At 38.0% G+C, this 24,986-nt stretch overlaps 3 protein-coding genes and 1 long non-coding RNA gene across 8 annotated transcripts in view; all 4 read left to right on the forward strand.

The window, feature by feature from the left end:
- Positions 1 to 466: 466 nt before the first annotated feature.
- On the forward strand, positions 467 to 6,602 carry LOC138122714 (uncharacterized). 2 transcript variants are annotated; one of them, XR_011156609.1, is made up of 19 exons: positions 467 to 561; positions 616 to 776; positions 829 to 1,889; positions 1,968 to 2,266; positions 2,323 to 2,527; positions 2,577 to 2,758; positions 3,012 to 3,156; positions 3,209 to 3,304; positions 3,367 to 3,525; positions 3,580 to 3,723; positions 3,781 to 3,920; positions 4,725 to 4,917; positions 4,983 to 5,050; positions 5,103 to 5,283; positions 5,334 to 5,466; positions 5,516 to 6,020; positions 6,079 to 6,320; positions 6,376 to 6,445; positions 6,492 to 6,602. It is a non-coding gene; the product is annotated as an uncharacterized lncRNA (long non-coding RNA). The 2 variants fall into 2 exon arrangements; XR_011156610.1 differs by having other exon boundaries at positions 1,734 to 1,889.
- On the forward strand, positions 6,601 to 10,359 carry LOC138122697 (receptor-type tyrosine-protein phosphatase U-like). 2 transcript variants are annotated; one of them, XM_069036968.1, is made up of 15 exons: positions 6,601 to 6,673; positions 6,734 to 7,308; positions 7,356 to 7,411; positions 7,463 to 7,515; positions 7,582 to 7,701; positions 7,786 to 7,869; positions 7,928 to 8,062; positions 8,114 to 8,254; positions 8,305 to 8,435; positions 8,484 to 8,836; positions 8,893 to 9,116; positions 9,167 to 9,289; positions 9,375 to 9,517; positions 9,573 to 9,708; positions 9,769 to 10,359. In XM_069036968.1, the coding sequence occupies exons 2-15, from the start codon at positions 7,211 to 7,213 to the stop codon at positions 9,838 to 9,840; spliced, it is 1,869 nt and encodes a 622-aa protein (XP_068893069.1). In that variant the 5' UTR covers positions 6,601 to 6,673; positions 6,734 to 7,210; the 3' UTR covers positions 9,841 to 10,359. The 2 variants fall into 2 exon arrangements, with proteins under 2 accessions (XP_068893069.1, XP_068893070.1); XM_069036969.1 differs by lacking the exons at positions 9,573 to 9,708; positions 9,769 to 10,359 and having other exon boundaries at positions 9,167 to 9,318; positions 9,375 to 9,498.
- A 725-nt stretch (positions 10,360 to 11,084) lies between these two features.
- On the forward strand, positions 11,085 to 15,182 carry LOC138122708 (uncharacterized). Of its 3 annotated transcripts, none has more exons than XR_011156592.1 (5): positions 11,085 to 11,327; positions 11,378 to 11,707; positions 11,876 to 11,972; positions 12,952 to 13,158; positions 13,215 to 15,182. XR_011156592.1 is itself a non-coding variant. In XM_069036987.1 (5 exons), the coding sequence occupies exons 4-5, from the start codon at positions 12,981 to 12,983 to the stop codon at positions 13,556 to 13,558; spliced, it is 522 nt and encodes a 173-aa protein (XP_068893088.1). In that variant the 5' UTR covers positions 11,129 to 11,327; positions 11,378 to 11,707; positions 11,876 to 11,972; positions 12,952 to 12,980; the 3' UTR covers positions 13,559 to 13,642. The 3 variants fall into 3 exon arrangements, 2 of the variants coding, with proteins under 2 accessions (XP_068893088.1, XP_068893087.1); XM_069036987.1 differs by having other exon boundaries at positions 11,129 to 11,327; positions 13,215 to 13,642; XM_069036986.1 differs by lacking the exons at positions 11,085 to 11,327; positions 11,378 to 11,707; positions 11,876 to 11,972 and adding an exon at positions 12,823 to 12,898 and having other exon boundaries at positions 12,948 to 13,158; positions 13,215 to 13,641.
- Positions 15,183 to 18,065: 2,883 nt separating this feature from the next.
- The window catches only part of LOC138122705 (protein Wnt-4-like), a 40,115-nt gene continuing 33,194 nt past the window's right edge, over positions 18,066 to 24,986 (forward strand). The window contains exon 1 of the mRNA XM_069036983.1: positions 18,066 to 18,367. Within this exon, the coding sequence (XP_068893084.1) occupies positions 18,288 to 18,367 (80 nt within the window). The 5' untranslated portion in view covers positions 18,066 to 18,287. The remainder of the gene's footprint in view (positions 18,368 to 24,986) is intronic.

A 24,986-nucleotide genomic window follows, 5' to 3' on the forward strand; every position in this document is an offset into this window, starting at 1 on the left:
AACATTTAAATTATCTCCATTTTCGAAAACTGAACGGATCAATGGTAGCGGTATCTTGTCTTAGCATAAATGGACTTTATTTATGATAAGCTAATAGTTTTTTTTGGAGGTCCCTGAAAGCTTAGAATTTTCGTGGTATTTTACATACTCCGTGCGGTAAAATGACAGATATGTAGTTTGATTAGTGTGTAAAAATCAAGATACCGTAGCTGTTCAAAATGTGTAAACATGTCATTTAGAGTTGAGGAGGCCAAAACATTTTTTACCGAACTAGCCCGTTATGAGACTCTTTACCCGTAGCGATGTACCGTAAAAACACATATACGTTAAAGTAAATATAAATACGGTGATAAAAAGATAGCATTGATCAAACCCCTCAAAATTATCTTTAAACAAGATAAAAATCAGTTCTTTATTTTTTAACTAAAATTAATTTGTACCTAATCTTCTTATCACTTTTTGATATAAAAAAACCACGATGTATTATCTATATCAAAGTAATATTTTCACAGTTTCAAACAAGAAGTGGTGACTCAAAGGTTCAAAAATGCTTCGGAAAATGTACGTTCAGTATTTATATTGTTTTATAAGAAAATATTGAATCGAACATTTTAGTTTGCTTTATGGAATTTTGATGATTTGCTTGGTAAAATTGAAGAGTGACAATGACTTCTTTATTACTAAAAAATATCACAACAAGAACTATTTTTGTGTGACCAACACTACCTATGCGTTAAGTTGGACTACAACGGAAGTACAAGAAAAATTGGAACAAGGTATTGTACACTGTGTAACAGGGCATTACGTACAATAATATACTTATACCAGTATCCTGCAACTGTTTATTGAAGTTCAAGCGAAATTACACATCTAGCATTACTTTAATCGACCAAATTGAAGACAACCAAGTTATTTTCAATTTTATAGAGGACTAGTCTGCCCACATGAATTTATTACGTTGTTCAAAAAAAGAACCTAATAAAGCACGTGTCAAAGACTAAAATTAACAAAACTTATTTGATGAGGGTATATTCAGAATTACAGTTTTTTACTAACTTACATTTCTTCAAAGTGAAAAAGTAAGAACTTTAAATACCAAAGATTAAAAGAAAACGATAAGAACGTCTAGATCTACAAATTCACAATCCACAAAACTAAATTGTGTAAAATGTAACAACGTGGAACACAATAATCTCATGCAACAATTTTCCAAATCTGACAATTGGAAAGCAGCCTGGCAAGAAGTAGATATTTTCAATAAAAATCTAATTGAGGATCCTACAAAACAAATTCCGGGATTTGACTTACCCAGGAAAATTTGGTGTAAATGAAATCGTTTTAGAACTAAATTCCAGCAAGGTTTCTCCAAACTACATCTACTTACCGAAGACGCCCTAAATTGGCTACAACAAACAGGGTCATTATAAATGATTGTAGTCCAAGTTGTCGTAAAAATTTAATGTAAAATTTATGGTTGTCGCCCCATATAAAAAAATATGAATAAGTGAATACACACCGTTAAATTAACTCAATATTTTTAGATTCAATCGTTAATTTAGAAAGAAATATAATTATAAAAATTCTCATCACCGCACTTTTCACCTAAAAAATGACAATGACAGTGACAAAAATTGACAGTTTACAGTGAGGCGGCAAAAATTTCATAACATGGGCATGGCTTGCTTCGACTACAATCATTTGTAATGATCCTGTACTTAAACAATCTATTTTAGAGTCAACGTTTATACCGAAAAGAAATAACAATTCTTTCGATTGTCGTATTGAAGATGATCAAATAACTAAAAAATATTTCGTAAAAGCTCCTTGGGAGTTGCAGAACTCGTTGGAAATGAACATTAACGAGGTAATCGTTGACCAACGATGGGAAGGTAAGTCCATGTCGAATATAAATAGTATGCATAGTTGCAAAAATAACATTTAAATTGGGTAACATTAATATTTTTTAGAGATGAAAATTTATAAAACAGAATATGTTACTAGTGATCGTGATCCTTTAAAATTTATTACGGTTTTGTCAACATTAAAATTTAATTTTGACATTCCCTTTTCAATGCGCACTGAAAAGGACGCTCACATTCTTCTTTGCGATGGAGAAGATCCGCACGAATCTAACTGTTATTGGTTCATGTTGCAAACTTTCAGTGGAAACGAAACAGCAATACGAAAATGTTCGAAAAAATCTATACCTAAAATTAATAATGAATGGTCGCAAGGAGAATGCAAGAAGAAACAAGCCAATATAGTGGTTTGTATTCATCTTTTGTATGTTTTATACTAATTTATAATGTATATGGTGTTCAGCATCCAGATTTTCCAAGATTCCTTAACAGCACGCACTGGACGCACTTGAAACTTACCAAAAGAGCCGAAACCTTAAGACTGATTGAAAAGAGTGGATATAAAAGCAGAAAAATAATAGAATTTTCAGATAAACAAGAAGTAATTAATGTAACTCATATGATTGTTCACAGCAAAATGGTCAACGCGTTATGGAAATTTCACCAAGGTAACAAAACATTTTCTTCGCAGAAAGAAACGATTTTTTTCATTTTCAGTTGAATTTATTTATACAAACGAAGAAGCAGATAGAGTGCAACTAGGAACTAGTTTCTCTCCGACGGAGGATATTCTATGTGTGTCGATGTATCTGTTAATGTGCGATTCTTGCAAAATAAAATTAACAATACGTGATGGCAGTAATGTTAACGTAATTGAACAAGATTTCAGTCAACTGGTAGTAAGTCATCTTAAATTCATATCATAAAAACAGTTATAAGTTCGTCTTACGTAATTTCAAGTTTCATTTGTTGCATTTAATCGTTAATTAATTTGATTAAGTTAATTTTTAATTAAGGTTCGATGGGCAATAAATTTCAAAAAACCTATGATGTACGTATTATAAATGTTTATTGTGATAATAATTAATTCATTTTGATGAATTGGACTGTAGTGTACTCGTACGGAATGAAACAGCTAACAAATATTTCTAGTCTTCAGAATGGAGAGAAATAAAGTTGATAAGCGAGAGCAAACGGTATCAAAATAATACCTTCAAATTATTAGTATCAACAATTGGTGGCACGAGAGATCAACGATTCTGGGCAATCGACAGGGTTAGAGTTTGTCAGAAGGAAGGTAATGTAAAAAATTTTGGTAGATACAACTACTCACATAAAATAACGTATAGAATTTCGAATGATTGGTTTAACCAAAAAAGGAACATGTCAACTGATGTCCGACAACAAAAATATTATTACGTTCAAGGAGTCATTAAAATTGTCTGGTAAGAATTTGTTTGTAAAGTTTGTAGTGGTTCCTTTAATTTTTTTATGATTCCTCCGACAGAAAGTGACTGTCCTGAAAATACTATCGGAGAATTTTGTGTGCCCTGTGAGTGGATCTATGAAAGTTGCGAACGAGTCAAAATTTGTGATAACGACAAGTGTGTGTGTTCGTCAGGATACTACATGTACGAGTATAACTGGAACCAAGATTGCTACTACTGTAAAGTCACACATGTTTATACAGTGTTGCGTCGTTCAACACCTACATTTTTAGCATGTGGAGTAACTGGACGGTATGGTCACGGATGTAAAAAATCTTGTGGCAAATGCAACTTCAACTACTATTCCGCGTGCAATAATATTGACGGGACATGCTCCTCCTGTGCTGATGGATTCAGCGGACCAAGATGCGACATACGTATGTAAAATTAACAGTCCATTCAAAAATATGTAATCAACTTCTCTCTCGATCCAGCACCGTCAATAATTTTCGCAAGACCTCCAAATGTTACTCATGTAAAATACACAGAAGCCACCGTCCAGGTGACAGATTTTACGCTGGAAAATACATCTGATAATAATGAGAGCCCTTACGCTTACACAATTCAGTACAAAGTTGAGAAAGTTGTTTCAATATGCAGGTCTTCGAAATTCTTGTCAAAAAAACTAAACTAAAAATTTTTTTCTAGTAAAAGTCTTTTTGTTTTTTAGTTGTTTTTGAGATATCGAGTTGAAGTAAAAAAAGATTGTTGTCCATAGGATACCTGATTTTTTTCGAAGAAAAAACTTCCAATAATGCTATTTTATTTATTTATTTTCACAGTTACTGCTAACTGCATTCTAACATGTGGTATATCGTTGGATTCTGAAAAATAATCTCTTTCAAGATCGGAATTAGAAAATATACCAAGCTATTTGAAAAAACAAAGTTGACTATCATCTGACCTTGAATGACTTTTTGAAAAAACTTAAATCTATGTAGTGCTTATAATGTTTTTAAAATGATTTATCATTTCAGTTTTTGTTTTATTAAAATCGAGCCATAGATAACGGAGATATGGCTTGCGGCGTTTTGTACGACGCACCTGTACATAAAAACTAGAAAAAATTTTTGTATTTAACTTATATTCATCGTCACCAACCACCGATTTTTTTTTGACTTGCATTTCGAGGACACCCTGCATAAACATTTTGTAACAAACTCTGGACGGAATGTGATGACTTTGATGTCAAATTCAAAAATTATAAACGATTGTATAATTGATGTGTAAAAGATAACGAAGTATCGTGTGATACTTATACATGCATCGGCAATGTCAATGAAAAAATAACTAATATGCAGTGTATGTGCATGCAGCAAAGTTGAAATTTTCTGTTCAGAGAACTTTACATTCATGTCATTTTAACAAAATATTTTAGATAGCAACAAATAAAAATTCAAAATGGATCACATACAATTCAACCTATCGATTTAACGAGAATCATTCAATAATGATCACTAATTTAGAAGTCGATACAAAATATTTTGTGAGAAGCGTTATTATCACAAATAATGGAAATCGTCATCTGGGATCGCATTTAAAATTCAAACAATTCACCACTAATTGTCAAGGTATTCAAATGGTTTCAATATGTATTTACAAATTTTCATATTTAATTATTATCTATTCATTTTAGAGATATCTTTAGACAACATTGAGATAAAATCAACCAACACCACCGCATTCGTCTCCTTAAAAACTCCGGTAAAATTAATAATCTTTCACTTGACTAAATCAAAACTCTGACTTTTGACAGATAAAAAATACAGTGTGTAATTTGGGAAAATACGACATTTATTTACAACAAACTGGAAATCATGGATGCTTTGATAATACAGGTGTGTATTTTGACGGATTAAATCCGTTCACAAACTACACAATAATGTTCCAACGTAATATCCAGGAGCAGCAGAAGAAACAGTTTCAAACAGCAGGAGGTACATAATTATATCATTTTAAAGATACTAACAATAATTTTGCTTTATAGAAATCAATTTTCAGTTCCACAACAAGTCTTAAATCTGAGAGTCGCGAATAAATCATCATCAACAATTTACATAAAATGGGAAAAACCGTCTTCAATTAACGGTGTACTTAAAAATTACATTGTTAAATATCAAGTAAGTAGTCAGGGCTGAAAAATACCACGGTTAACGAAAAATTATTCAGCACGTCTCGTACCTCGCGTGCAAGCAACAGCCAACAACCCCATCGACGGAGCATACTCTGCAAGTGACCGAAACTTCAACAACAATTAAAGATTTAATTCCATATTCGAAATACTGGTTTTCTGTGTTTGCTGAAAACACAAAATTAAAAGGACGTCCGTCACAATTTTTGGTAGAAACGTTACCCGCAGACGAAATCGAATCTGAAGAAATACCAGAAGTGGCAGTTACACCTGGCATACCTGGGGTTAATATTCAACTGTCACGTAACTGCGACAAAATTCGAGGACAATTGGTGGTGAAAACGACCGTCACTTGTATCAACGAATGGTGCAAGAACCAAAACAGAACTCGTAAAACAACGAACCATTATATGTCAGACCAGATAATTACGTTAGATGAGTTAACTCCATTTTCAGACTACAACTTGGTTCTGACATTTTGTAGAAATTATACGAATTGCGAAGGTGACACAAAGACGCAAACTTTTAGAACAAAACCGACAAGTTATTAATTGTTCCTCCAGAATGTAAACAAAAATTAATTGAATTTATTCGTTTTCAGTTCCCAATGCGGTCACCGATTTGCTGGTTTATACCAAAAACGAAAGTTCAGTTTCGCTCAGATGGAAACCACCTTACCCACCAACTGGCATTTTACGAAAATATCAAATTGAATATGATAAACTATATTTTCATGGAAACAGCTATAAAAAGGAATTTGAAATTATGACTTGCAAATTATGGCCAGATTTTCATTGTGTCACAGTGTCCGATTTGGAGCGTCGCGTAGAATACAGATTTAAAGTGCGTAATTAAAATTGTTGGAAGTAGTAGTATTAAAATTATTATTAATGTACAGGTGAAAGCCAAAAATCAAGATGTTGCAGAATTTGGACCAGCGATTTCGATTGACACAAAAACAGAAATAGGTCGGCATTAAAATATTATACTATTTTTATTTAAAATCTTTTCCAGAATCACCAGGAGCGCCCTACGATTTAAACATCACTTGGACGATTAATAATGACCTGATAGTGCAATGGAAACATCCGAACGAATCTAACGGTCCAATTGGATATTTTAATAGTGAAACAAACAAGGTCGAAAAGAATTTGCTAATTACGGATGATATTTATTTTTTAAATTATAATTTCAAAGTAAGTGCAAAACCAAACTTGATGCATACGTATTTACTGATGTAAACTGATCGTTTCTAGATAGATTCCGCAGAACTGTTTCCTTCTACTCGATACATCGTGCAAGTGTCTGCATTCAACGGTTTCTCCGGTCATTATGTTTACTTATCAGACACAAGTCCACCCGACATACCATTACTGAATGGTGATCCTGGAAGTAACAGTACAAAAGATACGATTACACTAAAAATCTCGCTTCAAAAACCAAGAGGAGAAACTGACAATCGTCTTTTATACATCATAATATCTGATAAAAACAATAACCTCAGCTCGCAAAATTTCGAAAAATTTGGTCTAAAAAATTTCAAAATTGTGGCCAATTGCACTTTGGAGCCTTTACAAGATAATTTGAACATTACTATTGGTAACGCGTATCAGTTCGACAATTATTGTTACCAGACAAACACTTTTCCACTAGAACCGGCAACTTTCTACAATATCACAGTACTGTTATTACACACTTTTCACAACAAGAGCAGCCATAACACATATTCATTAATGTACAAGACACTACATGGGCCTGTTCACTTCCAGAAAACTATCTTCGGTTTATTGGTCTTGCTATTGTTGATTCCTGTGATAGGATATCTTTACGTGTAAGTTTAAAGTCATCTGCATTCTCCTGTTTAATAAACATTTTCAGAAATATACTCAAGATATTAAAATCTCGGAAAAATCTACCAAGGAGGAACAACACCTGTAATTTTTTTTTTATTAAAAAAAACTGGAATTAATTTATCTCTGTTCTAGCCCTAAATCCACCTGGAGAAGGTGAGAATGTTACGACAAACACTGGACCGAAAGTGAGTTTACATCTTGGAAAATTTTCATTTTCACTTAATTTCACTTCACAACTCGTATTCTTTCAGAATCAAAATGATGAAACGAGTACTTCTGCTGACATATATTCCAGAAAAGTCGAAACTGAACATTTTTTAAAATATGTGAAAAGGTGTATGCAAACCAAAGAACTCGAAAATGAACATCAGGTGACAAAATTTACTACATATTTACAAAATATTAGCAGCAAGTGGATAAAACGAAATATCTATTGAAAAGTTTCACAATTTTAGATTATTTTAAATCGTCTTGCCAAAAGCACGTATGCAACGTTACATGGAGGTTTTTTGGAATATGTCGATGTGCAGTTTGCCAATGTAAGATACTTAGTATATTTTGACGTGACGATAGAAATATGTTCGTAATTTTCAATAGGGACGTCTCGTCGAAAAAGTTTACGTAACTAGTACAATACCCGAGAAAAATGAAATTGACCGTTTTTGGAAAACAATTTGGGACGAGAATATTTATAACATAGTGCTTTTTGACACTCGCCACATAAACGATCTGGTACGGGTCATAGACATTTGTCACATTACACACCAACATTGTTTCTTGTAGAAGACATTTGAAAATTACTGGCCCGAATTTAACCAAGAAGTACACTGCTGCGACATCTCCGTTCGCTGTATCTTCGAAGAAACATTTGCCACTTACCAATGCCGAAGATTTATCATACATTATGAAAATCTGACTCGTCGGGTAGACTCCAAAGAACTTCTTTCTTCTTCCTTCTAATAACTTCATTGCAGATAGACCAACTTCAATTTTCTTTACTGTCGAACAAAGAAGTTCACTGTTTGTCACTGAATTACGCCGAGTTTTTTAAAAAAATGTCGGAAATTCCTCTCGGTTGCAGCTCACCTATTCTCGTCCACAGCAGGTTAGTCGTATATTTGCCAATCAAATTTTGTTCAAACAGTTCTTGCAGCTCGGGGATGCACGGCAACACTTTCGCTCTGCTTTGTGACATTTGTCTTAGGATATCTAAGAAGGATGGCGTCGTCGACGTTTTGGGGAATCTCCAACGACTAACAGAATACAACACCAATTTCGTGATAGATTGTGACCATTATGTGCTGACTCATCTAATCGTCCTGGAGAATCTTCTGACTGTCGACACGAGCATCACTTGCAATTCTCTCGATATGAGTAGAACCCACTTGTTCACAGCAGACGAAACCGAAATACATTTGAGACACCTGAAAGACACCTTATGGATGGATGCGGTAACAAGAAGAGTGGAAAGAGACAGTAATGTTTATTTTCGACCCGTTTCTCCACGTAATCTTAGGAAAAACATTTCGTCATCGCAATAAAATAATATTTGTTTGTTTTAGTACACGAGGGTAAAGTATTTCTTGAGGCTTATAACTTAGATGAGGAAAATTCTCCGTGCTGGAATCGACTAGGTCCCATCAGCGTTGACAGTTTCAGATGTCCTAATAAATTTTTGGTCATACCTCAGCCGACGTCGAGCACACTAAGTGACATTTGGGATTTGGTTGTTGAGAAAAATATTTCAGTCATTTTGTCGCTGAACGAAATTACTCCGTCGTCTACAGTGAGTCAGGTTGAAAGTAAAGATAAAATCTTGTAACAGTTGTGTCGCAGAACGTTCCCTTTGTGCCACGAAACAAGAAAACAAAAGTATGTTCCAACGCGAATGTCGAACCACAGTTTACTATAGATTTTGGAAATTACGAGTGGACAACGCTTAAGTTGAGCAGTAAAACGGTACCAGTTTAGACAATTAAAAAAAAAAAGTTGAATCTATATACCTACGATGAGCTAACTGTCACATTCACCGTATTTCTTTCAGCAACAACAAACTGTCGAGATCTTGTCGATGAAGACGTGGCTTGCCAAAACAGCCTGTCCTCCAGATGTTTCAAATTTTGTGAATTTTTGCATAGCCGCAAACGAAAAAATGAAAGGGTCCAGATCGGTGATGGTAACGTGTTGGTGCGTAAAAGTAATGGTGGGTTTGAATGCTGTTTTTATTTTTATTTTTTTGTAGTGATGGAGTTACGGCGTCAGGATTGTTTACGGCGATGTCTTATAATATGCAACAGATAAGAACGAATGGAATGTGCGATGTGTGCACGAGTGTCCGAACTGTTCGACGTCATTGTCTTCAGTTTGTGAACGACAAAGTAAACAACAGCAAAGGGAAGCATCACTAAATCAATTAAGTACGATTTTTTCTCTTTCAGAAGCAGTACACTTTCTTGGTAGAAGCTGCGCATCGTTACGTTCAAGAATTAAAATTGTTTGAAATAACATAAAAATAATATTTCATAATTATATTTTGGGTGAATTAATCAATCAATTAATTATTAATTAGTTAACAAATCATATTTTTAACCTTCTACATGGATATATGTTTCTTTGTATTTAAATTTTGTTATTTAGGTAATTGTCATATATAATATACCAAGGGACAGATATATTGCCGGAAATTTTTTCGAGCAGTCCTCACACATGAGTGTTTGTAGCAAGAAAATTACACGAGGGCGTCAGCCCGAGGGTAATTTTGAGCGACAAACACGAGTGTTGGACTGCAAGAAAAAAATTCTGGCGATATATATCTGTCCCGAGGTATATTCGGAAGAGAATCGCCCGAATTTTTTTTTCCCTAGGTCAATTATATCGGAAATTTTCCCTAGGGAAAATTTCCGCTTAATTAAATTGTTATTGGTTGCTATTCAAACAATTCGGTGTTGTGATTTGTCAATATAAATCATGTGACATTTGAGGGCGATTCTCACTTGAATAAACAAGAATAATACAACAGATTTCCTAATTTTTGACAGTTTTCTTTTAGAAATTCCTCTGTAGAAGCTTTCAACGGCACTCATCGGAGCATGTGGTTCCTTCAAAATTCTCACTAAACATTTTCTTCGTTTCACTCGCGTTTAATAATGGCCCACTTGTGAGAAAAAAGGCGCAATTTACACACGAACTCATTAAATAATCAAATAAACTACTATGATTATAATCAATCATAATTGAAATTTACTCATAATTAATAATAGTAGTTTATTTAATGAGTTCGTGTGTAAATTGGGCCTTTTTTCTCACAAGTGGGCCATTATTAAAGGCGAGTGAAAAGAGCGTTTTAAAGGCCCACGAGTGCCAAAAAAGGCCCAATTTACACATGAACGAGTTGAATACAACGTTTTTTTGTTCGACGAACCCTTAAAAGCTCCAAATCGCTTAAAATCTTCAAAATTAGTTTGACGTTTCGTTTTGACAAGTTGACATTTATCAAAATCCGTTCACATAGGAGAAAATTCTCAAATTCTGACAGTGTCGAACAAAAAAGATTTTTAACTCACTGATGATTTTTTGTGTCGACATCTTGATATTGTTCATTGTAAATTATTCCTTAGAAGTTTAACAGAATCTTTTGTAAGGTTTAATTAAATTAATTTTTTAATAAAATCTGCTTCTTTTGCAACCATGATCGAAAGAATCGTTTTGTGAAGTAACGGGTGACTATTAAAACTTTCAAATAAATAAATAAATAAGTGCAAAGTAGAAATCTATTTGTTGCACTTGTCTCCCTGATTAATTGTAATTATTGTTAATATAGCTGCTCATCAAGTTTTTTCTTTGTGACGCACTTCGTACTAACAGTCACAATTATTTCTTACTCAGTAGGAAATGATTGTTCGGGCGTTTGTAGAGCTAGAAATGCGTGACAACTTTCTGGTGACTTTTGTGCTTTTGAGCTGGCACGTTTTGGCCACTTCCGGCAGGTTGATACACAGTGGGTGAGGAAAAGTAAGTAGAAATTGCCTCTCACGGGGTCTCTTTCAGTGCAGCTGTGCCGCCCCCCCAGTGCGTGCACAGAAATTTCCAAATGTGCGACAGCTCTGCAAGATTTTGTTTTTCCGAGAAGTTACTGCGGATTTCAGTTGAACGCCCCAAAAATATGTTGTTTGGTGGCGGAACAAACCACCACGAGCACCACGGTCGCGCCTCCGATCCGTGTGATAAGATGGGACGACGAACTGGTTTACCACAAGAACTTCAGACTATTGCCGATGGATCGGTGCGGGGAGATTTCAGACAGGTTGAGGATCACTTCCGGCGCCAGCACCAACCCGGGGGAGTTTCCCTGGATGGCCCTGATCGCCTACAAATCAGGTGAATAAAAATGTCTTTGATAACTGTTATTTATTGGTTCGGAGAAGATCGTTGTAATCGTCGCTTCTCGAGATTCTTATTCATTTATTCTAATAATCGCCAACCATGAATGTTGTAATTACGGTTTCATCGATCTTGACTCAATCGAAAGAAATCTGATCATTTCAGGGAATTCCCCGGCACAGCAGGAATTCAAATGTGGAGGGTCATTAATCAACGAGCGATACATCCTGACAGCTGCGCACTGCATTGACAATTCCACGATGTAAGTGCATGAAAACCGCATTTTTTTCACACATTCTTAGTCTTAGTTGGCTATGGATCATTCTTTGTTTTCCGTTGTACCTTAGACACTGACAAGTTTGACATTTCAATAAATGTTTTTTATAATTTATAGGTCGTTTCAATTGTACTGACTGACATTTGTCGTTCGTTCTTGCATGTGTCTAAAGTAACAGAAAAAATAAAAACTCGTTCAAAGCCAACTCCAAGTGAAAATTTTAATAGTCACCCTTTATAATATGTAATAAGTTGTCAAGAGGGTCAATTCTCGATATCTCACTTCGCGTTGGAGATATCAAAAGAAGTTATCAGAAAAAGTTGTTCAAAATCGAATTTCGATCTTCGGCACTGAGTTTCAACGCAAAATTCCCCCATTTTGACTCTTAATTCGTCATTTCAGAATTATTGTGTTTAGATATCCAATGTTTGTTAAATAAAGAATAAATAGTTTATTTATTTTTGACAAATTCTTTCGTCTTCGGTCTTCCTCGTATTTTGCAAACATTGAACCCTTTGTGTATCTTGTGTTTCCTTTAGGTATTAGTGAAAGTAATATAAGGTCCAGCATTCTGGATGTTTTCTTTGCAGTGTTAAGTTATATTGTTTAACTTTTTATTTTATTTCCGTTTATCTCACAACCACATACTTGATCAGTTTCAAAATGACACAATATTAAATTGAAATTTAAAAAAAAACCTTGTCTAAAACTCTAAACTGAAATGATAACAAAGTGTTGATTTCCTCATCAAGACAGTTGTAAAAAGCAAAACATTTCTTTGCCGACTTTTTCCAGATAATTTTATCCAGAACTTGACCTTCCTTCCTCAGTGTTTCTTCCAAATTCATCTCGCGACAATGTCTGTTTTGCACTATCTACTTCTGACACTTTCGATCGCATCCCTAAACGCCCTAGGTTTGTACCGACCCTTTCTCTTTCAAACCTCACTTTTGCCCGCACCTAGATAAAGAATATGTCACTTGCGTTCTACCCATGACGTGTGTCCCGCTGAAGGAGTGCGGACCCTTGATGGCCGCCCTCAAAGAATCAAAGCGCTCCTCCCAGACCCCAGCCGTGGTGAAATACCTAAAATCCCAAATATGCGGCCAACACAAGAACGAACCCAAGGTGTGCTGTTCGGAAGAGGTGCCCCACCATAAGAGCATCAAGAGTGAGTACAACAAACAGTCTGCTGTTAACCACCCGTCCACCCTCGCTACTTTGCAGAACAACTGAACGAGCTGCCACCCTGCAAGGCCTCTTTCGCTTGCGTCAACCTCCCAGATTGCGTCCCTCTCATGTACTTGCTGGACCTGGAGAAACCCATCTCGCCGCGGGTCATAAAACTGATCGAGTCCCAGCAGTGCGGCATGGGCACCCTTTATCCCAAAGTGTGCTGCAAAGAGCTGGAGGAAGGGCAAGAGATATCTTTGTTTTCGCCGGCAACGGAAGACGGAGACCCGGCGCTCCCTCTGGAGGCGAAAATGGAAGCCATGAACTGGCTCTTCAACGAAGACCTTTTTGATTTTACCATGTTCGATTACTTTCTCAGGCGACAGAAAGAAAACTAATTTGCAACGTGATATTTTACCGTGAATTGTATTTTAAATAAAGTGAATACATCAATTTTCAAAAAACTTTCGTTTCGAGTTACAGGGTTCTGTGCTTAGTATCGCGACGGTTCAGAGGTGGCGCCACACGACACAAGTTGATAGTGACAGCTCAATGCTCATTTACTAATTTTTTTAGTACTTAATAAATAATTAGGAAAGCAACAAATATGAAGGAAAATAAAACACTAAAAGTTCGCTAAACTTTCCGGATTTATTTTTGGCTTTTGTCAGATTCTTTTATAAACAATATTTTGATTCTAAATAAAAAAAAAACAGAGTTGGAACAGTTGTAGGTATGTTGTTATTTGTACTAAATTATTGTTTATTAATCTTGCATAAAGCTTACACGTGACTTTCAAAAGTCACGACGTGAATACACACGTTTCATATTTATTTTTGCAATGTTGACAATATTGTCATAAAGAAGTCATCAATGACGCATCTAAATTAGTCATGAAGTGAATTACCTAAATGTTTAAATTTTTGTGATATATTTATTTAAAAGTAGAGATGTACTAGTGACACCATCTCGAACTGAAGATTGTCAGACTTGACAGGTGCTAAAAGTGACAAGTTGACGCAACTGTCTTTGGCTGTGATCTTGTCAGTGTTGGAGGAAGAAAATTTCGTTGGAATTGATCCAAGGGAATCGGTGAAAATTTCCGGAGAGCTTTGGAAGGATTGACAAGCTTTGACAGGTGTCAAGATTCGTAGGTGGCGCTGTGCGTTACAGCGTGTCAGGATCAGAAGGGAGCGGTTCGGGATCCAGGTCATCCACATCATCGACGAAAAAAAAGGTGTCCAAACAAACAACAGCAAAGCTAAGAAGAGAGGATGAAACAATGGTAATGGCGACTTCAAAGGTGAGGTCGGCGGACGTGGCGAAATAAATCTGCGAGTATGAACGATGGGGCAATTAGTTCCGTCTGAAACGTCAATCATCGGGGTGAGTTACGACAATCCGACGTCGGATGGACAAAGTTATAAAATAAGATCAAACATCGAAAAATCTTAGGAGGGCGCCGAGGATTATGTAAACAGCTTATGTTAGGCAAATAAAGCTTTTCTACATATTCAAACAATCAGAGTAGTATCAAAAGTGCCGACTCGGCACCAAAATACTTTGACTGTTTTTAAAACTTCACACTGGCGTGTTCTAAGGGCCAAAGTATACAAACCGAGCGGTCTCGTTTCAACTTCTTTCTTCCAGGAATCGATTTTCGAGTGGTTTTCCTGATTGTTTGAAGAGGCGCACGGGAATATCGAGAATTCTATAATAGGTGCATCGCACTCGGATCGGCCCCGATTATTAGATACGCTCTGCACTAGAACTCGTAAACTTTCCGGACATTGAGGTTAAAATAGATTTATGATTTGTCAAGAGACCGAGGATTAACTCCGAGAGATGCGGCGATCTCTGCACTTAGCTTTAACACGAAGGTGTTAAAAAATCTGCAAGAAAAGAAAGAGGACGTGTAAAACCGAGCCTGATGGTGCAAATCGAGACTCAAAACGTTGGCAAGTTGATGCTCAGACAACCAAAGTAAAATTAGCGAAATGGAGGTCAATCTTTGATCCAGTCTAGAGGTAAAAAATAATGAAGTTTGAGATTAAAAGAAAACGAAAAATTTTGTGTATCACACGTCCAGAAACGGTTTTGCGAGCCTCGGTTGTCGCCTCGGTCCGCAAATCTAACTCGGACTCGCAAACGTACCGTTTCTGGCCTAGTGATATAAATATGTAATTATTATTCTGATTATTACGTATTTGTGAAAAAGCTTAACCACGAGATTATATTGTTGCAATCTTAAATGGCAAAGACTTGTAAAAAAACAAAAAAGTGAAAGATAAAAGAACTGAAACCAAAAATATAAAGCACGAAAATTAATTTCAAAATATGTAAAAAGTAATCAAATCGCCAGAATAGTAACTTATGTAACAAGTGCATAAAGTAATACTTTTCCCGTGAGTGAAAAAGAAATACTTCATGCACGAGTTCCATACAATTTTTTCAACAAGTTTGCATTTAGAAAAATAAATCAACACCAAATACAAATCTAAAGTTTGACGTTTCTGCTTCAATTGTTTTCAATGCACTCTTGTGATTCGAAATTTCAGTGCACGTATTTGCATAACGGCAGAATTAAACAATTATACATGCTACGGCACTTTTTTTCACCCTTTGTACTTTCTTTCAGAATGAAAACAAACAAAGAGAAGTTTGATACACTAATAATAATGAAAATCTGTAGTACAGTTGCGAGCAATAAATTTTGGTCGTCAAGGTCATTCTTTGACGCAAACGAAAATGCTCCATTGTAAAACAGTCGTAAATATTATAACCTATTATCATGTTGTATGACATTAGTTGTCATTTTTTTTCTCAATTTTTTGACACTTTGTTGACGTGGGCATAATCAGGCAGGGATTTTTTTAAATTTGTGACAATCTAACCAAATTTTGAAATGACATTGACGACCAAAATTTATTGCTCGCGACAGTACATACATACCTATATACAATTTTTTTGACAGTCGCAGAAAAATATCATTTTCTATGTAGGTATCCCAAGATACATAACGTGAAAAGTGGTATATAACTAAATATACCTACTATAAACTGTTCACTCTATATACACACCTTACTTGACGTCTGTCAAATATAACCTCAAAATTTACAATTAATTAATGTTTTTTAAGACTTTGCCCAAACGAACACGTTATTCAATATTTGTGCGCTGACAGTTTTCAGGTATTCGACCTGTTTTGCATCACTCGGCTGACGCCTCGTGATTCAAATTTAGGCCTCATACCTGAAAAGTGATCTGACAGTGCTACTCACGTGAAAATAACTATTATCAAATTATTTTGACCAGTTCAATTGTGAAATTTCGTTACTTTATTACTCGCTGTGTAGAATTTTGTTATTTATTATTTTTGATGAATTAAAATATTGGCGATTTGAAGCAATCATTTCTGAACATCTTCGACTACATTACCTAATCAGTTCGACACTGTAAAGCAAAAACTTTCCAGTACATTGCTGATCAAGACGCCATAATTGCCACCTCCAGTTCTTCTTCTTTCTACGAAATTTACTTTCTCACGCTATTGTTTTTATTTATTTCTGGACCACCTTCATCCAGCTAATTTTCAACATCTCTCCTCTAATCGTCGATTCCGGTCATGCAAGAACTGTCGAATCCACCGCTCGGAAAACAATAAAAACTCTATTAGTAATTCCCCACCATTATTAATTTTATTTATTATGCTGAACATGAGCAGATGCAGGATCGTAAGGAAGTAAAAACCAGATTTTTACGAGCGCGGTTAATCCGAACCTGGAAATTAATGTCGGAGAAGATCGTCGTGTTCTCTTGCACCGGACAGAACAACATATCAATTAAAATTAATTAATTAATCGAAAATAACACGACAAACCCGAATTCGAGTCCGTGAATATGCATAAAATCTACATTTAGAAGCTAACGACACGAAGAAATACGAAATTTCTCCATCACACCAGTGTCACATTCCGGCTTCTTTAAATCACATCCAACGAAGTCCACTTATTGTTCAGTCTCAATCCATCATATACAGGGTGTGTCAGAATTCCACCAAAAAACCTTCAGGGTTGGTTCTATGATCAAAAATAAGCATAAAACTCTTAATACGTATGGGGTCAAAAACGCTTAGTTTGCGAGATAATCGACTAAAAACAACAAAAGCAATCGGGTGGAATTTAGTGCACATATAAAAAAAATTCAAAAACCGTGAAAATTTCGCCCCCCCCTGTTCAAATCACAGATAAATAAAAAAATTCAAGAGATTTAGATCGTAATTGTTTTTACGTTTTTTGTCGATTATCTCGCAAACTAAGCATTTTTTACCCCATATGTGTTAATAGTTTTATGTTTATTTTTGATAATAGAATCAGTCCTGAAAGTTTGTCGGTGGAATTCTGACACACCCTGTATATCAACGTCTGGAGTCCCCCAACGTTCCACTTTGGGACCTCTGCTGTTTCTCCTCACATCTATGATATCACTTGCAACGAACTTCTGGTGAACAAAATGATAACACGATGGTTGTAAAAGGAACAACCAGATCATTGAAGATGTTTCACAAAACGTTTCATTTTTTGATGTTTCTTTTCGAAAAAATTGAATACACTGTTTTCACCAATTGTAGATGTACCTAATCTTTTCGGTACTTTTTGGCAACTGCAATTGTGTTTCCTCGATGGCAGAAACAAATCTTGTTCTATTATTATTTATGATTCTTGGATTTGAAGAAGAAAAAAATGTTATTTGATGCGTCCTAGAATGGAGAGGTGGACCGCCCGCAGAAATGTATAAAAATCGCAGGGGTTGAGGTGGGCGCCTGTAGCGGGGGCGGCGGCGTCCAATTAGCAGGTGGACCGTCGGAGGCCTCGATGCAAATCCGCCGCAACCGAACAAGTGTCAAACACGGCGGGGACAACACAACCAGAAGAAGTACACGATCTGCACGTGTTGTGCGGAAGCGGCCGAAGGAGAGGCGTGTCGCCGGTGGAGCGCGTCCAATGGTAACCAGATGGAGAGACGGTGTCCGCCCCCAGTGACGGCGCCGCGTTCGCCGCTAGCGCTCAGTTCGTAGCTGGTTCGGGTGCAGGCAAGTGCAAGTGCGTCTCAGTGTACATCCGCGGCATGAAGCGTCGCGGCGCGGGACTCTTCGCTTCCGTCGCTTTGTGGACGCTTCTCCTGCAGCTCACGGACGCCGACTGGTGGTAAGTGCGCGGCGGGGAGGGCGTCCCCTATGGCGCGCTCGCCGCCGCTTTTTCGCTTCCGGATCCGCGCTTTCGACGGATCGTTAGCCGGAGCACATGGCACCGGAGTGTTTACGTCGACGAAAGCCGCCGCCGAAGACTAAACACGCCGGGAAAGCGACACTAAATAAGAGAAATTGCCCGGAACGTCCCATAAACAACTGGCTTCTATACGAAGGGCCCCGGACCGCGTACAGGTGTCCGTAAAAAGTCGTCTCTCTTTCTGGACAATAAAACCAATTCGACAAACATTTGACCCGGGACAAATGTCCGACAAGACATTCCACTTAGTCCACCGAGACTTGAATTATAAATATTTGTTAATCGTTCGCTTCAGGTATGGGAGAGGATGAATGGGAGATCGTGGACGATGTGGAAACGTTAAAAGCGTTAACAAACGTATTAATTAACATGGGACGTCTAAAACGGACACAGAAATTGCTTTTTTTATAACGTGGCCGTCCACGGAGAGTCATTTAAAAGTCAAATTTTTCGAATGCACTCCTTCAACCTGTTCGGAAACGCACGCCAAATTCTTTTGGCAGACGCTTTCGCCGTGCTCCAGGGTGCAATAAACACATTCGCGATGACGCCAAAGAACCTATGCAAAAAGACCATACAGGGCCCTAAACTCATTTAGTTATTCGCTAACAAAAATAATTCGATGGCAATTTCGACAAAACCACACAAATCTATTCCTCTGTTCTTCTTAAGTTTGTTAATTACGCCACAAAATACACTCGAGTTTTGTTCGCAGAAATAACGTCGTTTTGAGTGAACGAAAATTAAGACCAAAAATTTGTCTCGACAGTGAAAGTTACGTTACCACTTAATATGCTTGTACTAAAACGTTTAGAATACTCATTTAAAATTCTTACAAGCGTGTTTCGAATAATCATCAAACTAATGAGCAGAAAAAACGGTCAAATTCGTAAACGACACGCCCCTGGCTATTGATACGCCACTGGAATTAACGTCAAACGCTCGTGTGTCAACTGTCAAACGAGTTGACGTTTAGTTTTGCACCGCGAAAGAAACGCGAATAACGTTGTATTCATGTGAAGTTGTTCGAATCTTGAGAAAAAGTGCAATTAAGACTGTTGTGGTAGTCGCGGTATGTACAGCGTGTCCAAAAACTCCGCGTCCTTGCAGCAACAGCCTCCTTGCGAAAAATTCCACACTCTCCATTGCGCCGCGTTATTTATTATTAGTCGGGTTTTAACACCGAGTGAGCATGAAAATTCAATCTCGCTTAACTCACCCACTTTATTGCACGCACACGAAAGTAGGATGCATTTTATATTTGCAATAATTGATTTCACGTATAGTTTTATTACGTGTGCGTGGGCCCCATTATGCTTTATCTGTCATTATCGCGCTTTTATTGTCCGCGCAACTTTCGTTTACTGCATCTCATCAATGAACGTACGAAATTCCGCCGCGCGTTCAGTCCGCGGTCCGGACACGTCGCGGCCATTAAACATGGCGCCGAACCGAAAAAGACCATCCCAAAAAATACAACGACATAGCGGAATCTGTCTGTACTAAATTTGGTTTTTCGCGGCGACTGTTGGGACGAGTTCAAAGGAATTTCAGAACTGTTATCGGAGATTGTCGATTGTTTTATTACAACAGGACTAACTGGACGATCAAATAACAAGACAACGGTCAGTTTTTTTGGTCGTTGTTGTAGTTCTTGGCCACGTTAATGTGTTAATATGTCCGAAAATGCGCCACCACAGCTTCTCCAAATACTTTAGAGCCACACGTTAATTACTCGGTGGCATTTATCGAGACTCGGCCACGACACCGTACAGATTTGCGCCTGATTTATCGAAATTCCAGCGGATCGTCACGCAGCTGACACGTTGTGGTTCTTTGAACCGACATTTCGCGAATTTTTCTCTTCGCTTCGCAAAATCAATCAAGCCCTTGTGTTCTTCCTTGCGGTTTCTTTTGAAAAAGTGTTGTTCTCGGAGCGGCCCTCGCCTCTACCTGTCTTCGCATTGTGGGGCCGCCGAAAGCGTTGCTCGAGTAAGGTCGGCGGTCCGATTGTGAGCAGCTTTGTGTTGTCTGACCGGGAGGCTGTTTTCATGGCTCGTTATTAGTTCGTAGGGTTCCTTTAATGGATTCTTAAATATCCGCCGACAGTTTATGGGAAACTCACACCGTACCTGGCGGCTAGAACCCATCAACACCCTAAAATTTACCGACGCATTCCTCGCGGGGCCCTCAATTACCCCGGGCCGGCGCACAATGCCTCCCGCGACTCGCCGCCCCCACGGCGGCCTAACCGAATGGGACGGTCCTGCACCAGAAATTGTTAACCTCTCGGTTCACGCCTGACTGGGTTACATGTGTCGATTATTCCGGTTCCTTGGGCTGTCGGTGCCGCTCAACAACCCCGCAACACAAAAATCCCCACGAACTGATCTAGTTACACCTGTCAACGCGAACGAATTTTTTATGACCGGTTGACACGTGACGTTTCACCTGTCAAACGTCAAGCGTCGGTTTGACGTTTCGGCGCGAGCGGACGTGTCGCAACGTCCGTGAATGGTTCTCTTAGACGAAGGAAGCAATAAATCAGCTGTTTAGCTTAATAATCAATTAGATGTGGTAGTCCGGGCGTTCGATGTCGCTTCTCTTGTGCACCTCGACGACGCTGTCAATTCGTGGAAGCACAATTGCGTGTCCGAGAGCCATCAGGCTGTCCAAAACGACTTGTTAATTACGCGGTGGTCGTAAAATGTCCCGCATGCCGAAGACTAAAGACCACGTCTGGATCAGTCGGAGGGGGCTCCGTCTGCGGAGGAAGTTTGGGGGATCCGACACGTGATTTCATGCCGTTAAAGATGGTGCTATCTCACCTGTATTTCCACGGTGACTCATCAGTGTAAATAATACAGTGAGCTGTAATAAGTGGCGGCGTTGGCGGCGGGCTCGGTTGGAATTTTCCGGAGTAATTTCAGGTAAACTGCTCTCAAAGTTGCGCGATTCGCGTTAACCGGGTTTTAATATTTAAATTGAACGCCAATTAAACTTTTTCAGTTAACCGTTAATTAATTGGCTCCCGCCAAAAATTGATCCCACTTCCGGACGGGATTTTTTGCCGCTCTCGCTTCACCCAACTAATCTATCTGTCGAAGCGGCACATGCCGCCTGCATCGCTAGTGGAACGTCGTGATGGCGCAATTTTCAAAAACTCGTAGATCTTTTCGCGCTTTTGTTTTTTTCCCATTCCGGGATAATAAAACTGAATGTGTTGCCGTACAAGGTACGTGATGCGCCTCCGGGCGTCCCCGGAACCAGTTATCATCGAAGATATTTAGTAGAATGGAGTAATTTATTCGATGAACCAATTTCCACCGATCTTATCTGGGCAGTAAAAATTAGAGGTTTATTTCGTTTCGAGTCCAAGCTCGCGTTTTAACTCGACAACAAATTGCACGAAATGCGGCTGTTAATTGTTAGGTTTGTCGCGTATTGGCAGATTTACCTGTGGAACGTTTCGGAATTAATTGATCTGGGAGGAAATTCTGGGCGATGAAAGGCGGCATAAATAATAAATGAAAGCGATTTGTTTTGATTGCGTCCAATGGAAAATCGGCACGCTTTCTTCGACCAGATTCGTTCAAATTAAGATTTCATAAACAAAATTTAACGGTAGTGCCAACCGCAATAAAATCAATTGGTTAATTCGGTAATTCGGCGTGTAACGGACGTTTCGTGCCATTAGGCTACAATGTCTGCAATTGGGCGGCGGCGTGGTGCAGGGTGAATGGTGTCGTAAAAGAATGGGTTGGTTTACACTCTTGCACAGGCTGGTCGGCAAATCTGACCCACGAGAAATCGGCGACGTTTCCGTTTCACGTTTTTTTCGCACGACTGTTGCGAAACGGTATCGAAACAATGGTGTTTATGGTAATGCACCTCTTTAATGGTACGTTTCGCATTAAGCATCTCGGGATTGTCGCACTCGCCGAGAATGAGGAAGACGATGGTCGTACGCAAAGAGAAAGAGAGGAAATACCAGAAAACTGTTATAAATAGCTGTCGGCACGTTTTGTCAAAGCGCAGAATAAAATCTACACTTTTTGGAATTCATTTATTGCAGGTATTGGAATATTCACGATAACCTTGAGATTGTCGTGCCTCGGCCGCGAGAGGCCTCGGCGACAATTTTTCTCTCGGTACGTTAAAGAATGATTTCGCGGCCTTGATATACAAATAACTACATATTTTGAGGTCACATGAAGAGCACAAAAAATATAGAAAAGTTGAAAATACACATAATCACTATCTCAAAAAACCTACAAAAATATTTAGCACTTTTTCTGTACAAACATTTATATTAAATGCCAACCGCCATCAGGTCCAAGATATTTTTGTCTGATAATTCGCATTATAACATACCTACATTGCATTATTTCATTAGATAATTTCAAAGCGATAATTTGCAGAGTATCACGCACACCTGGTTGCTTTAAACACACGTTTACGATTTTTTAACACTGCCATTTAAATGTTACAAGACATGTCCGTGTTTTTAAAAATGATTTATAATTTATTCACGGTGAAATAGAGATTTTAATATTTTCGTCGAGTGAAACAAGTGGATAATCGTTTAAAAAGACTTGTTAATGTGCAAAAAATCGCGAACTCGTCGGATTCCATTAAGAAGGATTTCAGCACTTACGTGGAATAAAATCAATAAATAATAACTTAAAAAATACAGGACGTAGGTACATAACTCGCCGCCTCCTCACCTTGAACGTTCAATAACAGAATCGTCATAAACAAAGGATTATTGTCTGCACCAGAAGGTTATTCAAATCCCCTTTTATTCTCCAGATTTGACACCCGTGGACGATAAATTACGACCATCCGAGAACGGTCCCGCCACGAAGGCACGTACAGAAAAATGTTTCCGAAGAAGAAAAACTTGTGTGTGAAAAAATAAAAGAACACGTTTGTGTTGTTTGTTTGGTTGAAGCAAAAATTTAAATGGATCAAAGAATTTCGATTTTTTTTTATTGTAGCGAGGCTACTCCTGCGGCATCAATTTTGCGTTGGACAGCACCCGCGCAAATTCAGCGCACGTCCGGAGGTAAACCTCTAACGAGAAATATCGAGAAAAGGTCGGATTTACGAGAAACGTCCCGATGAAATTTCTATTCCAGCTATCCAACGCCATAATAAAACATAAACGTGTTTGTATGGAAGTATAAATATCGACATTCCACGAGTCAACTGCGCCGATTCGTCACATGGCGTTAACAATAGAATTGTCCGCGGCCGCTTTAATTTCCACTTCTTGGATATCTGGAAGAAGCGTTGCGCTCTGCACCTGCAGCAGCCTCCCGACCGTCCAGGCCACGAACCCATCCGGAACGACGAAAATCGCCAACCGAACCGACACTTGCTCCAGAAATAACACCAAGTGCACTAACGAGACGTGTTGGAGGCCGCTGCGGCCGCATTACGGCCTCTAATGCACCAGGAGCACGAAACGTGCGCCGGGATTTTTCCTTTTGTCTTCCTAATGGATACCGCTGCTAAATCATCGGTTCATATCGGACTCGTTTCGTTGAATCACCGGGAAGTGGGATAATTCACCGCTTAATTACTCTCGTTCTGGTAGATAAATTGCGCGATGGCTTATTCAGATCTTGCCTCGAGAGGCATCTTTGCCCCAGGACGCGCCAGAACGACGTGCCTGATTGAGTCGCCTCGCAGGCGATGCTGTCCTGCCACGCGAAAAGCCGTTGCCCTGGTGGCGCGTGTGAAATGCACGAAGAGTAGAAAGGATATGACAAAAGTCACAAAAACGAAAATACATAATAATAATAGATAGTAATTATGACACAGATTGACCAAGCTTTGATTTGTGAATTGGGTTGCGAATAATTTATTTTTTGTGTAATCGTACGCGAAACGAGCACTTCGCGTACTTAAAACAGGCCGCGAAATCCAATCTGCTCAATTCCGGGAGATTTTTAATAATCATTTGAAAACTGATAGGCAAAATACAGGGTGTCTCAGCTAAGATTTTCGAGCCTAATAACTCAGTTATTTTCCAGCGGATTTTTGTGAAATTTAAAATGCATATATTTTAGACGGTGAAGAATAAAATTCCATTAATGCAATCACCCAAGTCTTAAAAACGTAATTTTTACATGCCTTTTTAAAATGTTGAATCAATTAAGATTTACATAAAAAATTGATCGTCAATAAAAAATGCTGTAGGGAAAAACTCGTCCTTGAAAGACGTCTGGTTTGCAAGAAAAAAGCAAAAAACTGTGTTAAACGTGGCTGCAAATGCAAAAACGTAGACGCGTATGAAACAAACGCGCAATTTTGCAGAATTTTGGTCATCCCTTTTCGCAGAAGCGCAGGTGACATATTTGACGTTTATCTTGCTAACCTTACAAACACTTACAAAGTTAAAGACAAAATTTGGACGTAATTTATTATACTGGATGCTTTAATTCTTCCATAAAGGACTAAAACACGATCGGGATATTTTAGCAAGGTAATTTAGTTCACGTACGTTTCCTGTGTCTTCAAATAAATTGAC

The sequence above is a fragment of the Tenebrio molitor genome, chromosome 2 (assembly GCF_963966145.1).
Source record: "Tenebrio molitor chromosome 2, icTenMoli1.1, whole genome shotgun sequence".
Lineage (NCBI taxonomy): Eukaryota > Metazoa > Arthropoda > Insecta > Coleoptera > Tenebrionidae > Tenebrio > Tenebrio molitor.